Source organism: Strix aluco, chromosome 16, assembly GCF_031877795.1.
Source record: "Strix aluco isolate bStrAlu1 chromosome 16, bStrAlu1.hap1, whole genome shotgun sequence".
Classification (NCBI taxonomy): domain Eukaryota; kingdom Metazoa; phylum Chordata; class Aves; order Strigiformes; family Strigidae; genus Strix; species Strix aluco.
This window is the reverse complement of record NC_133946.1, coordinates 10,817,947-10,831,870: the sequence shown is the minus strand read 5'-3', so window position 1 is coordinate 10,831,870 and position 13,924 is coordinate 10,817,947. Positions and strand designations below refer to the sequence as shown.

The 13,924-nt window shown below is 64.2% G+C and overlaps 2 protein-coding genes across 4 annotated transcripts; one reads left to right on the top strand and one right to left on the bottom strand.

The window, feature by feature from the left end:
- The first annotated feature begins 1,216 nt into the window (after positions 1-1,216).
- VWCE (von Willebrand factor C and EGF domains) lies at positions 1,217-8,692 on the top strand. 3 transcript variants are annotated; one of them, XM_074842125.1, is made up of 20 exons: positions 1,217-1,574; positions 2,578-2,672; positions 2,761-2,850; positions 3,086-3,214; positions 3,309-3,425; positions 3,500-3,616; positions 3,837-3,965; positions 4,043-4,383; positions 4,461-4,554; positions 4,627-4,709; positions 4,888-4,975; positions 5,084-5,169; positions 5,369-5,489; positions 5,946-6,031; positions 6,236-6,332; positions 6,533-6,615; positions 6,798-6,888; positions 6,995-7,077; positions 7,166-7,256; positions 7,860-8,692. In XM_074842125.1, exons 2-20 carry the CDS (start codon positions 2,639-2,641, stop codon positions 8,234-8,236), a joined length of 2,337 nt encoding a protein of 778 aa, XP_074698226.1. In that variant the 5' UTR covers positions 1,217-1,574; positions 2,578-2,638; the 3' UTR covers positions 8,237-8,692. The 3 variants fall into 3 exon arrangements, with proteins under 3 accessions (XP_074698226.1, XP_074698223.1, XP_074698224.1); XM_074842122.1 differs by lacking the exon at positions 1,217-1,574 and adding an exon at positions 1,590-1,943; XM_074842123.1 differs by lacking the exon at positions 1,217-1,574 and adding an exon at positions 1,591-1,943 and having other exon boundaries at positions 4,067-4,383.
- Positions 8,693-9,566: 874 nt separating this feature from the next.
- LOC141930808 (pepsin A-like) lies at positions 9,567-12,723 on the bottom strand. Its single transcript, XM_074842150.1, has 9 exons — positions 12,668-12,723; positions 12,261-12,408; positions 11,841-11,958; positions 11,519-11,637; positions 11,230-11,429; positions 10,870-10,986; positions 10,583-10,754; positions 9,853-9,945; positions 9,567-9,758 (listed from the first exon to the last, which is right to left on the bottom strand). Exons 1-9 carry the CDS (start codon positions 12,721-12,723, stop codon positions 9,609-9,611), a joined length of 1,173 nt encoding a protein of 390 aa, XP_074698251.1. The 3' UTR covers positions 9,567-9,608.
- Positions 12,724-13,924: the final 1,201 nt, after the last annotated feature.

Here is a 13,924-nt window from a genome sequence, read left to right as displayed (position 1 = left end):
CTTCCCTCCCCGCGGGGCTGCAGTTCTCTGTGCGTCGCTTACAGATTAATAATTATCCTCCCGCTCTCCATTTGTTTACTTACGCTGTAAATTGTCCAAGCTGGGGGCTGCCCCTGGCTCGCTGCTGCCAGAAATGCGCGTGAGGGTGGCAGAGTCATCCCCAACCACCACCTTCCTCCTCCTCCTCCTCCTTAGCTTCTCCGTGGCTCTGTGTGCGAGCCCTGTTCGTAACCCACCCTGTTGAGATCCCACAAACCCCCCGTGTCCCATCCCGGGCAGGTTGGTGTCAGCACAGATTTTTTTTTTTTTTTTCCCCCCAAACCCCCTCTCTGCAGCGGCAAGAAGTGGCCGCTGTCCTGAAGGCCAAGCTCGTGCCGAAAGCATCCTCAGGCTCCTGCAAGTCTCGGTTTCTTGGAGGAGGTCGCAGGCAGAAGGCTATATTTGGCCATAGCTCTGCCCAGAGAGGTTGTTTAGGACTGGGGGAAGCAAACTCTGACCCTTTGCAGTGAGTCTGGACGGTGTGTTCATGCTGTTTTTAGTCGCTCGGGTGTTTGGGCTTTGCGTTTGCCTGCCCGGAGCTGCTTGTTTTTTTCGTTTCTCACCAAAATTGGGGGGTCCCGGGGAGCACTAGCCTGCGGAGAGCGGCACACTGCTCCTTCCCCTGCCGAATTGGGGATGCTGGTGCTGGTGTGATGCTGGCAGCCTCCCCTTTTAATTTTTTTTTTTTTTTTTTAATGGGCGAGGAACGCTGCCGGCTGGGGCAGGGCTGGGTGTTTATCCCGTGCCACTGGCCATACTCCAGCCCTGTTTGTGCAGCCACTTCCCCAGGGCCGGGGCTGGGGTTGTGTCCCCCCAAAGCCGGGGATTCATGTTTCCCTCCGCCCCCCCCCCCCCCCCAAACCAGCTGCACTGGGGGGTCCTGCACCCCTAAACCCAGCGTTTTCCCCCCACCCAGCACCCCGTAACTCGTATTTCAAAGCATGCAGGGGGTGATGCTGCAGGGAAAGGTGGGTGCTGGGTGACTCCAAGCCTTGAGCAGGGGAAAATCGATAATTTTGGGGGAAATCCACGCTGGATGGGGAACTGGAGGCTGCGGGTCGCTCCCTCTCTGAGGAGGCTGCAGCCCTTTGCTCCCTGGTATAAATCATTTACCTGCCTGTGACCTTTGCTTCAGCCCCCAGCCTGGGAAGGGTTGAGGGGCCGGGGTGGGGGGGGGTTTTGGCTGGGGGGTGACCGCTGTGCTGCAGCATCCCACGCCCCTCTCCCTGCCGGGTGCACCCCACTATCCCGGCTCCACTTTGGCCCCTTTATCTGCTGCATGCTCCTCTTTGGTGGGTCCCTGTGCAGGGCTGGGAAGGCGGCCCAGTGCCGCCAGGAGGAGGAGGAGGGGTGGGGAGAGGCCATGCCGGAGCTTTGCCAGATGTGGGAAAGGAGAGAAGGGGGAGACACTCTTGCTGCTGCTTCCCGCCGTATTGGGGACCCCTCCCTGCCCCAGCCCTACGTCTTCAAGCCGCCACCACGCTCATGGCCCCGGGATGAAGCCGCTCGCCTCGGCCAAGCGAACCAGCCTTGGGGTGAGCATCCCCGCGGCCAACGCGTCCCCCCGTGTCGGGGTTGGGTGGGTGGGTGGAGAGCCGGGTGCCGACGGCTTCCCCCCGCAGCGCTCCCCGCTCTCGCCTCCCTCCACCCCCCGCATTGTTCCCGGCCCGGCGGGCGGGAGGAGGAGCAGGGCCAAGGGCCAGCATGCGGTAGGCGCCCGTGCCGCCGAGGCAGGCAGGAAGGCAGGCAGGAAGGCAGGCGCTGGGAGCGTGCCGCCGGCCACAGCCGCCTGTCATGTTGGTCGAGCTGCTCTTTCAAGCTGCCTGTGTGTCCCTGTTCCTCCCGGGCGGCCAGGGCAGGGTGTACCCCGGGAGGAAGAAGCCGGCCAGCTTTGCTGTGGAGAGGTAGCCATGTCCCCCCCTTTTTTTTGTTATTTTTTTTTATTTTGTCCTTCTCCCTCTCCCAGCTACACCTGGGGATGGCAGCGTGTCGTGCCGTGCCATGCCAAGCTCCGGCCATCTGCCCCGTGTCCTGCCGAGCTCCGGCCATCCACCCCCTCAGCTGCCCCCCCCGGGGCTCCAGCCGTGTGTCCCATCCCAGCTGGAGGGGCTGGCACCCCCCCGCGTCCCTCCCTCTGCCCCCAGGGGGGATTGACCGGGATCATGGGAGTGTGACCCTCGCAGGGGTCCTGCTCCCCAGCATCCGTATCCTCCTGCCCCTTGTCCTGCTGGGGGACATTCCGCCTCTGTCACCGCGTGTTGGGGTGTTTGGGTGAGCTGGGCACGATCCCCTCACTCTGTCCCACCTTATTTTGGGGTCACGCTGCACCCTGGTTCATCCTGTGTCTGCCTCTCCCTGGATCGACTCTGTGCTCTGCCACCCGGCATGGGGTGACCACAGGCACGGCGTGACCGCTCCTGTGTGTCCCCCCTATCCTTGTGTTCTGGGGGTGCGGGGGGGTGAGGAGCTCCCCCAGGCCCTTCGCTCTGCCCTGGGGGCTCGGGGTAGGGTGGCCTCAGCCTCTCCTCCCCGGCGCAGGCGCCGCGTGGGGCCCCACGTCTGCTTCTCGGGCTTCGGCAGCGGATGTTGCCCCGGGTGGATGCTGTCTCCAGGCAGCGGGCAGTGCACCCTGCGTGAGTAACGGCCTCGGGGAGGGGGTGCATGGGGAGGGGGGAGTCCCTGCCCTCCTGACTGCTGCCTGTCCCCCCCCTCTCCCTGCAGCGCTTTGCTCCTTTGGCTGCGGCAGCGGCTTGTGCATCGCCCCCAACCTCTGCTCGTGCCCGGATGGAGAGCAGGGCATCACCTGCCCAGGTAACCACCCGCTCCCGGCCGTGCCGAAAGCCGGGATCCCCGGCCTTTCCTAGCAGGGCACGCTGCTCCCTGCCACCTCTCCTTGTCGCATCCCCCAGCGTGGTCCCCATCCCTAGCCAGGGTAGGGGTGCTCCTGGGGCAGGGTGCGGTCCCTGGTGGAGGGGGGGGGTCCGGGGAGGTTGGGTGCGTGCTGGGGTGGTGTCGGTGCCCTGCGGACCCTCTGTCCGTGTTTCAGAGCCGCCGGGGACATGTGGGGAGTACGGCTGTGACCTCTCCTGTAACCACGGCGGGTGCCAGGAGGTGGCCCGCGTCTGCCCCCTCGGCTTCTCCATGGTGGAGACGGCCAACGGCATCCGCTGCACTGGTGAGCTGTGATAGGGAGGTCCCAATGTGTGTGAGGGGGGTCCCAGAGGTGGCGGTGGCCCCCCATCTCCAGCTCTCCCCACTCCCCCCCCCAGATATTGACGAGTGCCTGAGTGCTGCCTGCGAAGGTCTCTGCGTCAACACCGAGGGTGGCTTTGTCTGTGAGTGTGGCCCCGGCATGCAGCTCTCCGCTGACCGCCACAGCTGCCAGGGTGCGTGGGGGCAAATGGGGGCACAAGCAGGGGCTACCCAGGACTCCTGACCCTCAGCCTCTTGCCCCCACCAGATACAGACGAGTGCCTGGCCACGCCGTGCCAGCACCGCTGCAAGAACAGCATCGGCAGCTACCGCTGCTCCTGCCGGCCCGGCTACCACCTCCACGGCAACCGGCACTCCTGCGTGGGTGAGCACTGTGCGCCGGCCCCCCTTCCCTTCCCATGCTATGAAATCCAGGGGACAGAGGTGGCTATTGAGCCCGTCACCCCGCTGCCACCGCCTTGTCCCCATCCTTGTGTGGGCCACGCTGGAGGGGACAGCTTGGTGTGCCAGGGTCCCCCTTGAGCTATTTCCCGGGGTGCAGCATCTCCCGCCCCGGGGTACTGATGAGTCCCTGTGTCCCTCAGATGTCAACGAATGCCGGCGGCCGGGAGAGCGCCGAGCTTGCCAGCATGCCTGCCACAACACGCCGGGCAGCTACCTCTGCTCCTGCCGCCCCGGCTACCGGCTCGGCAGTGACAGGGTCTCCTGCGAAGGTACCCTGCTCCTTCTCCGGGCCCAGAGAGGGGAGTGGAGTGGAGTGGGATGCTCCCAGCTCCCTGCCTGCCCTAAGTGCTGTCTGTTCCTTCCTTCCTAGGCTACCCCAAATCCATCCTGGCCCCATCACCCATCCTTCAGTCCCTGCAGCATCCGCCCACCCTCGTTCTGCTTCCTCCCGGCTCTGGGGGACCCCTCCTTGTCCCCAGGGGCTCCCCCTCACCCCACCTCCCTGCTGCAGCTCCTGGCACCCAACTCCCTTCCTCCTCCCCCACCCCAACCACTGAACCATCCTCACGTGCCGTGGGAGCCCCTGGTACCTCCACTCCCTCAGCTCCTCACTGTTGGTACCGGGGGGCTCCCCGGGAGCCTGGAGCTCGCTGGATGGAGTCGGGGTGCCGGAGCTGCACCTGCCAAGTAAGCACCCCTCTTCCCCCCACCTCTCCCTGCCACACCAGCCTGACATCGGGCTGAGCTGGTGTGTGCCCTCGCAGGGAGGACGAGTGCTCTGCGAGGCCGTCAGCTGCCCCGTGTCCTGCTCTCACCCACTGCCCGTCCCGGCTGGGAGCTGCTGCCCCAGTTGCACAGGTAAACCCCAGACCCCCCCACAACAACACCAACACCCTGGGGCAGCCCCCCCTTAACCCTCCTGCCTCGCAGGCTGCCTGCACGATGGGGTGACTCGGGCTGAGGGCGACGTCTTCTCCCCATCCGACGGGAACTGCACCGTCTGCGTCTGCCTGGTGAGCCCGCGCCATCCCAGGGTGGGAGCATCCCCCCCCTCCAAAAAAAAAACATCCCTGGGATGTATCTTTGAGGCGATGAAGCGGGATGTGCTGGGGCAGCACGATGCCCCGGTATTGGGGAACGGGTGCGTCGCCCCTCGGCTGCCCCGTTGCAGCCCCACACTCTCTTCCGTAGGCTGGGAACGTCTCCTGCATCACCCCCGAGTGCCCCCCGGGCTCCTGCCCCAGCACCTCGCCAGCCGACTGCTGCTCCTGCCAGCCAGGTGGGTCCCCTGGGCTCCCCCCCAACCCTTGGCGATGGGGTTTTGGGGTGGGGGGGTCAGCAGGGACCACACTTCCCTTCCCAACCCTGCTGCCTCGCTCCTCCCCAGCAAAATGCAGTTTTCGGGGCCACACGTACGCCCATGGTGCCCGGTTCAGCCTGGATGGGGATGACTGCACCACCTGCATCTGCCGGGTAGGTCCTGGGGGGCCAGAGGGGTCCCCAGGGTTGGGGATCCCCAAGGATGCTCCAGGCATCATCCTGATGGGGATGGCGGGGGGGAATCCAGCCTTTGCTTGGGGCTGAGGCAAGATGGGAGTGTACGGGGCTGTGTCTGGCTGTGGGGGCCAGCGGGTGACGTGTCCCTGCGGGTGATGTGTCCCTGTGTCCCCAGGGGGGTGAAGTGGAGTGCTCCTTCGCCCCGTGCCCCATGCTGGACTGCCCACAGCACCAGCAGCACCTCGGCCCCGGGCAGTGCTGCTTCACCTGCCGGGACCCCCCAGCCCCCCCCGCCGGTGAGACCACGCTGGGGGGTACTGGGGGGATGGGCAGGGTGGGATGGAGGGGGACAGCTGGGGGACAGGAGGACAGGATGTGGGGGACACTTGGGGATGGGGAGGGTGGGATGTGGGAGACAGTGAGGACAGGCTGGGGGGGGACATCTGGGGATGGGCAGGGCGGGATGTGGGGGACACTGGGGTATGGGGAGGGTGGGAGGTTGGAAATACCTGAGCACAGGGAGGATGGGATTTAGGGGAAACCTGGGGACAGGGAGAGCAGGGGAAAGTGGGAGATCTGGATGTGGGGGTGCACAGGGTCCGGCAGGGCCTTGGGGGGACTGCACAGCCACGGGGTTTGGAGGTGGGCAGCGGGCACGGGGTGGCAACCACACACAAGTCCAGCGGTGCAGCAGGAGGGTGACAGGCTCGGGGTGTCTATGTCCCCCCGGGTCCCGTCCCCGCCACTCCCAGGTTGCTTTGTGGACGATAACGGGGTGGAGTTTCCCATCGGACAGATCTGGTCTCCGGGCGATCCCTGTGAGTTATGCATCTGCCAGGTGAATGAGAACCTGCTCTGCTTCACTCCTCCTACCTGCCCCTGCCCCAGCGCACGGCTCCTGGCCCCCCTCCTTCCCTCGGGATGCCGGGCTGCTCGTGGCCGTGGTCCCTGGCAGCTCCCCAGCAGCTCCCCGGCTTTGTGGGCTTTAAACCCCGCGGTTTTGGGCAGCCCAAGGTCTCTGTCAAGTGCTTCTCCCCTGCAGGCAGATGGTTCGGTGAGCTGCAAGAGGACGGACTGCGTGGAGACGTGTCCCTACCCTATCCGCATCCCCGGGCAGTGCTGCCCCGACTGCTCGGCAGGTGATGGGGGTGGTGGGTGCTTTTCAGAAGGTTGCTGGGCCTTCTGTGCCCCCCTCTACATCCCCCTCTGCACCCCCTCTGTGTTCCCTGCCTGCGGTCCTGGGCAGAGCCAGAGCCACCAAGCCTGGGCTCAAGCAGTGAGGTCTCCCAAGGGTCCCCAAACCACCTGGGGACCATAAGTGCCCCTCTCCTCCCCACAGGCTGCACCTACATGGGAAGGATTTTCTACAACAATGAGACCTTCCCCTCCGTCCTGGACCCCTGTCTCAGCTGCATCTGCCTGGTGAGGGCTGCACCGGGGATCACGAAATGTATTTTTCGGCTCCTGCCCCGTGGGCTGAGCCCCAGTTTTTTCCTCCATTGCAGGAAAAAGCTCCCGGGTGTTTCAGGGCTGCCCCCTTTACCCCAGCCCACCCCGGCAGGCGCTAACGCCCGGCCCTCGCGCGTCTCTCCCGTCTCTCGCAGCTGGGCTCGGTGGCCTGCTCGCCCGTGGACTGTGCCATCTTCTGCACCTACCCCTTCCACCCCGAGGGCGAGTGCTGCCCTGTCTGTAACGGTAGGAGCTGGGAAAGGGGGTGGGGGTGGACCAGGGGGTCCTGTCCCCCCACCTGGTGACCCCCATCACCACCACCACCTGCTGAGTGCTGCCTCGCTCCCCGCAGACTGCAACTACCAGGGGAGGAAGGTGGTGAACGGCCAGACCTTCACCCCCGAGGGACAACCCTGCACCCGCTGTACCTGCCAGGTGAGCGGGGTGCCCGTGGGGTGCCCGTGCCGGTGGCAAAGGGGATGGCGGCGGGTGGCTCACCCCGATTTTTGCCCCTCGCTGCCAGCTTGGCGAGGTGAGCTGCGAGAAGAGGCTGTGTCCCCCCTCCTGCGCAGAGCTCGCCGCACTGCCCCCTGCCTGCTGCCCGCCCTGCCAAGGTAACGGGGATGCCCAGACGCTGGGATAAAGTCTGGCTTGTGCCCCCCTGCCCTGCGGGACACAGCTGGGGTGGTTGGGTGCCCCCAGAATCACAGAATCATCAAGGTTGGAAAAGCCCTTGAAGATCATCCAGTCCAACCATGAACCTCACCCTGACCGTTCTCAACTCCACCAGATCCCTCAGCGCTGGGTCATCCCAACTCTTCAACCCCTCCAGGGATGGGGACTCCACCCCTGCCCTGGGCAGCCCATTCCAACGCCCAACAACCCCTTCTGCAAAGAAATACTTCCTAAGAGCCAGTCTGACCCTGCCCTGGCGCAGCTTGAGGCCATTCCCTCTTGTCCTGTCGCTTGTTCCTTGGTTCAGGAGACTCATCCCCCCTCTCTGCACCCTCCTTTCAGGGAGTTGTAGAGGGTGATGAGGTCTCCCCTCAGCCTCCTCTTCTCCAGACTAAACCCCCCCAGTTCCCTCAGCCGCTCCCCATCAGACCTGTGCTCCAGACCCTGCACCAGCTTCGTTGCCCTTCTCTGGATGCAGGGTGGGGTGGGGTGGGGGTTCCCAGGGGAGAGGTGGGTGCTAACTGAAAGCATCTCTCCGTTAGCCACAGACGTCCGGCTCCTGCTGCAGAGCGGCGACTTGTCCTTGTCCCCATCCCACGAGGAACCCCCTACCAGCACCCCCAGCCCCCCATCGACTCAGACCCCCCGCCACCGCCTGGCCCAGCTCCTGCTCCCCAACACATCCCCCCTCGGCCCCTCTCCAGGGAGCACAGGGGCTGAGGAGCCCCCTCTGACCATGCTGAGCCCTCCTGGGCACCCATTGACAGCCGCACTGCCCCCCGACACCCCCTCAGAGGCTGCAGCCCCCACAGGCACCCCCAGCTCGAGCCCCGAGGCTCAGGGACCCCCCGGGGACGTGGACCCCTCTGTCGTGCCACCGGCCAGCGGGGAGAGCCCTGGCGGGCACACAGTTCCCTAAGGTCCAGGTGCCATGTGTGCCTGGCACAGAGGATGAAGAAGAGGAGGATGAGGGGATCTACAGGACCAGCAGGCCTGGCCCACCAGGCCCCTCCCGGGGTGGTGGGTGGCTGGGGAGGGGGTGCCAAGCAGGACAGGGTGGGTGACACCATCCCCACTCCCATGGGTGCGTGGACACGGACCCCATCTGCCCTGGGGGGGGCTGGGGCCCCCCAGATGAGGCAAGACTGGGAGTGCAGGACCAGCGCCCCCCCCCTCCCCCAAGCCTCGCACCTCCCCGGCTCTCTGGGTGCAGAATGGGGGGCTGGGAGCTGCTCCTGGCTGGGCTGGGGTGCCCCGAGCCAGCCCCCACTTGCAACACACACCCCTGGGCTGGGAACTGCCCCTGGCGTGGGGAGGGGGTGAGCTGTGTCCCCCCCTCCCCTTTCCCCCCAATAAAGTCACCCTGGTATTTATACCCCGTCCCCCTCCTCCTTCTTGCACCTGGCCAGCCCTGGGGCTTCCCCTTGCTGTGGGGGGGGCTTTGGGGTGCATGCCCCCCCCCGGATAATGTGGGGAGTGCTGGAGGTGTTCAGCTCTCTCTGAGCAGAGTTTGGGGACAAGAGGGACGTGTCCTGCCCCCGTGGCAGGAGCCTGGTTGGAGCTGAGCTGGGGGGGAAAAAGGGGTTGGGGGGGGGGGGGAGCTGGTGCCACATTTTGGCAGCTCCTAGTCGAGACTTTCCAGGGGTTTGACCCGAGTGAGAAGTGTCAGGTCCTGGGAAACGTTTGCGAGGTGCTGAGGCTGCTCTGCCCTGGGAGATGGTGACAAACCAGGGCCATGGCTCCCGGCAGCACCACGGGGGTTTATCCGGCACGGAGAGATGGTGCTTAGTGGCACAAAGTTCCTCCCCCCTCCCAGCACCAATTTGGGACCCAGCGCCACGACAGGCACCGTTCCACCCCAAAAAAGTGGGTGTGGGATGCTGGCAGAGCCGCAGCTGTGCTCCCATCCTCGTGGTCCTTCTCTGGCCCACCTGGCCACCAGTAGCCACAGCCACCTCCCAGCATGGCCCGTGGGGATGGAGAGCAGTGGCCCTGGGGCCTGCTTGGTGGCCCGGGCAGCCTGGGGCTCTTTGGGGCTGCGGTGGAGGGGTTTGCGGAGCATCATCAGGGTCCACACCCAGGGCCATGGTGGCAGCACTGGGATGATGGAGCCAGCCCTTCCCAGAGAGACGTGACACAAGGGAGCTCGTCCACAGCTTTATTATGCTCAGTGGCGGTGGCAAGAGGGGACGGGAGCGTTGGGCAATGGTCAGGCGTGCCAGGCACCAAGCTGGAGCCACCAGGGCAGCAGGATGGGCTACCTGGCCCTGGTTCCAGCCCTAAGGCGCAGCTCAGGGCAGTGGGGACAGCCCCACCATGTTGTTGGCCCTGTTGAAGATGACGTAGTACTCGCGGATGAAGACGTCCCCCAGGATCCAGAGCTCGCCCGACTCGGTGGGGATGTTCATGCCTTGGAAGGCGAGGCTGCAGTACCCGTTGCTCTGCAGCCAAGGACACGGTGGATGGTGGGTATCAGCTGCTGGACCCCCCCACCCCGAGCCCCCCCAGTCCCCCCCTCCCCGGCGGGATGCTCACCTGCAGCACGTAGGCACTGGGTGGCACAGGGAAGCCTTGGCCATTGAGGTAGAAGACAACGTCGGGCAGACTGCTGACAGCCTCACAGCTGATCTGGGGGGGCAAACGGGGGCAAGGGGGGGTCAGCGGCCACCTCAGGAGGGCTCATGTACTCCGGGGAGCAGTGGGGACCATGGAGCAGCCACGGGATCCAGCTGGGCACCCAGCAGAGCCCCAGAAGTCCCCCAAGTCACAGAATCCCAGAATCATCTGGGTTGGAAAAGCCCTTGAAGATCATCCAGTCCAACCATGAACCTCACCCTGACCGTTCTCAACTCCACCAGATCCCTCAGCGCTGGGTCAACCCCACTCTTCAACCCCTCCAGGGATGGGGACTCCACCCCTGCCCTGGGCAGCCCATTCCAACGCCCAACAACCCCTTCTGCAAAGAAATACTTCCTAAGAGCCAGTCTGACCCTGCCCGGGCGCAGCTTGAGGCCATTCCCTCTTGTCCTGTCGCTTGTTCCTTGTTCAAGAGACTCATCCCCAGCTCTCTGCACCCTCCTTTCAGGGAGTTGTAGAGGGCCATGAGGTCTCCCCTCAGCCTCCTCTTCTCCAGACTAAACCCCCCCAGTTCCCTCAGCCGCTCCCCATCAGACCTGTGCTCCAGACCCTGCACCAGCTCCATTGCCCTTCTCTGGACACGCTCGAGTCATTCAATGGCCTTTTTGTCGTGAGGGGAAAGAGGGACGGGTAAGTCCTGTGTGCTCCCCTGGGGCCTCACCTGGCCGTTGGAGCTGGCGCCGAAGGCGTTCAGGAGGTTGTTGAGGGCTGAGTTGGGCATAGCCAGCAGCGAGGTGCCTGTGTCCACGATGGCCTGGCAGCCAGCAGAGCAAGCAACGACCTGCCCGCCAATGGAGACGCTGGGGAGAGGGGCACAGGGTGAGGCTCCCGGGCATGGGACGAGGGGCTGCACCCCCAAAAAGAGCAGCTGGAGGGCAAGGGGTGTCACCGAGCCCACGGCTGTGCTGGGATTACCTGTCCATGGTGATCTGCCAGTAGGTTTCAGCAGAGAGGGGGATCCAGGAGATGCCGTTGGTGGTGTAGGAGGAATCGATGGCGCCGAAGAGGACGAAGCTGCCACTCTGCCCGTTCCTGCAAGGGGGGAGCTGTCAAGTGGGGGTCCCAGCCCGCCACCACGCCGCTGGCAGTGCCGCCACCGAGGGGGGCTTTGCCACCATCCTCCTGTGCTTGTGCCGCTGCCAGCGATGGTGAGCCATCTCCCTGGGAGTCACGGGAAGTCGTGCCGCTGGGGAACGGTGTCAGAGCCAGCCCCGGTGGGACAAAAACAGGAAAAAAATCCTTGTTGAGGGCTGGGTGGCTCCGGCCAGGGCTTACTTGCTCAGGTAGACGGAGAAGAGATCCTGGGCAACAAGTCCTTCCTTCATCATGTTGTCAAAAACAGGGGTGGCTCCGGAGGAGGCGATGCTTGGGAAAGCCAGCCCTAGGATGCCATCAAAGGGCACGTAGTAGAAGAAATCACCGGGCTCGGTCTCAGCCAGCCCGAAAATCTGGTTGAGAACTTCGATATCTGCAACCTGGTTGGGGAGAGGAAGAAGGGTTTGGTTTAGGCGGGCAGTGCCCTGGTGTCCCTGCTCCCAGGGGTTGGAGGGGGGTGGTGTCTTACTGTGACGGTGTCGTAGCCCAAGATGCCAGTCATGCTGCCGGTGCCATAGGCGATTTCGACGCTATCGTTGGTGCCGATGAAGGTGGAGGAGTCGGCTGGGTTGAAGCGGTTGTGGTTCGCTGAGGGGATGGAAGGGAGAGAGTCAGGGTCTGTCCTGCCCTTGGGGACCGAGGAAGCTCCTCCAGGCTTCTCCCATCGCCCAACGTCCCTCAGGAGAGACAGGGCAGAGCCGTCCTCAGCTCCCAGCCCCTCCCTGGCCAAACCCGGGGCTTCCCCTGCCTTCACTCCTTGTCCAGTGGCCACGGGGCCACTGGATACTCACTGCAGGCCGGGCTGGAGCAGTACACGGAGGGCACCCACAGGTTGGAGGAGCCAGTGTCAAAGATAACAGTGAACTCCTGGGCTGGGGAACCGATGGAGATGGTGCCAAAGTACTCATTCTGTCAAAGAGTGATGGGTAAGGGATTAGTGGGGTGGATAAGGGGCTAGCAGGATGGGTAAAGGGCTAGCAGGATGGGGAAGGAGCTAGTGGGATAGGTAACAGGTTAGGGGAATGGGTGAGGAACCAGTGGGTGAGGGGCTAGTGGGATGGGTAAGGGGCTAGCAAGATGGGTAATGGGTTAGGGGAATGGGTAAAGGGCTAGTGGGGCAGGTAAGGGGCTAGTGGGTCAGGTAAGAGGCTAGGAGGATGGGTAAGGGGCCAGGGGCCCTGCGGGCCGCCCCTCTGCCCCGCCATGCTCACGTCCATGTAGTTCTGCAGGGGCTCGGCGGAGGCACTGGTGGCGAAGTACTTGGTGGCCGGGTTGTAGGGGTGCTGCTTCAGGTAGTGCTGCAGCAAGCCGTGCTCCTGCAGTGACTGCCGCAGGGACTTCCCCCTCCGCAGAGGGACCCTGCGGGCAGAGGGGAGCCCACCCGTCACCCAGAGCCAGGCAGGGACACGTCTCTGGGGGGGGAGCTGTGGGTACCCCTGCACTGCGCTTGCCCTGTGCTCCATCCCATAGCCCCACGGGTGGGACCCCGGGGCCCGTTCTTGCCGCAGGGAGCCTTGGCCATGGCAATAGGCTGCAGGTTGTCCCCCCCCACATTCCCTGCTGGGGGTGCTGGGGATCACCAGCGGTTGCGTGGGTACCCCAAAACCCCAGTGCTCACCTGAGGGCAAGGCACTGGGCCATGGCCACCAAGCTGAGGAGCAGGAGCAGCTTCATGGTGACTGGTGACAGCGACCAAGGTGAAGAGATGCACTGAGTGTGCCACCAGCCCCAACCTGGCTCCTTATATCCTGGCCACGCTTGTTTGGCCAGCGTCCTCGATAAGAAAGGCAAACGCCTCCAGGGGAAGTTATCACAACGTCCTTAAGGCAGGCAGGGGGAATGTCAAGCTGAGGACTCTCATCTTCACCGGGGTCAAAAGCACAGGGATGCTTGTGGCAGGCTGGGACTGGGGGAGAAGCACCTTCCAGTTACTCTGAGTCCAGAGCGGGAGGCACTGGGGGGCTGGTGAGGGGGACGTGGGGCTGGCTGGGGGCCATTTCTGGGCATTTCCTCCCACTGTGGCTGAAGAATCGCAGCGTAAATCATGCGCCGTTAGATAAAAGCATTTCTTTTCCAGTTGGCTCTAGCTGGCCCGGGGTGGCCACCACAGGGGATGACATTTTCCCAGCACTGTGGTCCGGAGGGTCCTGGGGCTGCTCTGGACCGTCCCTGCCCTGCTTTGAAGAGCAGAGTTTCTGTAAATTTGCTTTATCTTGCACCAACATCCAATGGGCAAACATGACCGTTCCTCACCAGCCTTGTCCGTTGCAGGTGGCAGCTCCTCTTAGCTCAACACCCCTGTCCCTGAACGCCTGCCCCCGGGCTCTGGGTGGGGAGGGTGGAAGCCCATGGCCTCCTCCAGCTGCTGCCTGCACCCCCTGCCTGCACCCCCTGCCCCCATGCTGGAGTCAGCAGAGGAACTGCGCTGCTGGGGTCTGGCTTCATATCACAAATCACAGACTGGTTTGGGCTGGAAGGGACCTTAAAGCTCATCTAGTTCCACCCCCCTGCCCTGGGCAGGGACACCTTCCACTAGCCCAGGTTGCCCAAAGCCCCGTCCAACCTGGCCTTGAACCCTTCCAGGGAGGGGGCAGCCACAGCTTCTCTGGGCAACCTGTGCCAGGGCCTCACCACCCTCACAAGGAAGAATTTCTTCCTTAGATCTCATCTAAATCTCCCCTCTGGCAGTTTAAAACCGTCACCCCCTCGTCCTATCCCTCCCCCCCCCCCCCCATCAAGAGTCCCTCCCCCCTTTCCTGTAGACCCTTTAAGTCCTGGGACGCCGCTCTAAGGTCTCCCTGGAGCCTTCTCTTCTCCAGCTGAACCCCCCCAACTCTCTCAGCCTGTCCTCACAGGGGAGCTGCTCCAGCCCCTC

Excerpts from the sequence above, each read along its gene's own strand:
- VWCE (XM_074842122.1), top strand. The coding sequence starts at position 1,834 with ATGTTGGTCGAGCTGCTCTTTCAAGCTGCCTGTGTGTCCCTGTTCCTC. Across the intron at positions 3,966-4,042 it reads TGACAGGGTCTCCTGCGAAG|TGCTGTCTGTTCCTTCCTTC; the intron begins GTACCCTGCTCC and ends GCCTGCCCTAAG. Across the intron at positions 6,616-6,797 it reads GTCTCAGCTGCATCTGCCTG|CTGGGCTCGGTGGCCTGCTC; the intron begins GTGAGGGCTGCA and ends CGTCTCTCGCAG.
- LOC141930808 (XM_074842150.1), bottom strand. The coding sequence starts at position 12,723 with ATGAAGCTGCTCCTGCTCCTCAGCTTGGTGGCCATGGCCCAGTGCCTT. Across the intron at positions 12,409-12,667 it reads GCCCAGTGCCTTGCCCTCAG|GGTCCCTCTGCGGAGGGGGA; the intron begins GTGAGCACTGGG and ends CTCTGCCCGCAG. Across the intron at positions 11,959-12,260 it reads CCCTGCAGAACTACATGGAC|AATGAGTACTTTGGCACCAT; the intron begins GTGAGCATGGCG and ends ACTCTTTGACAG.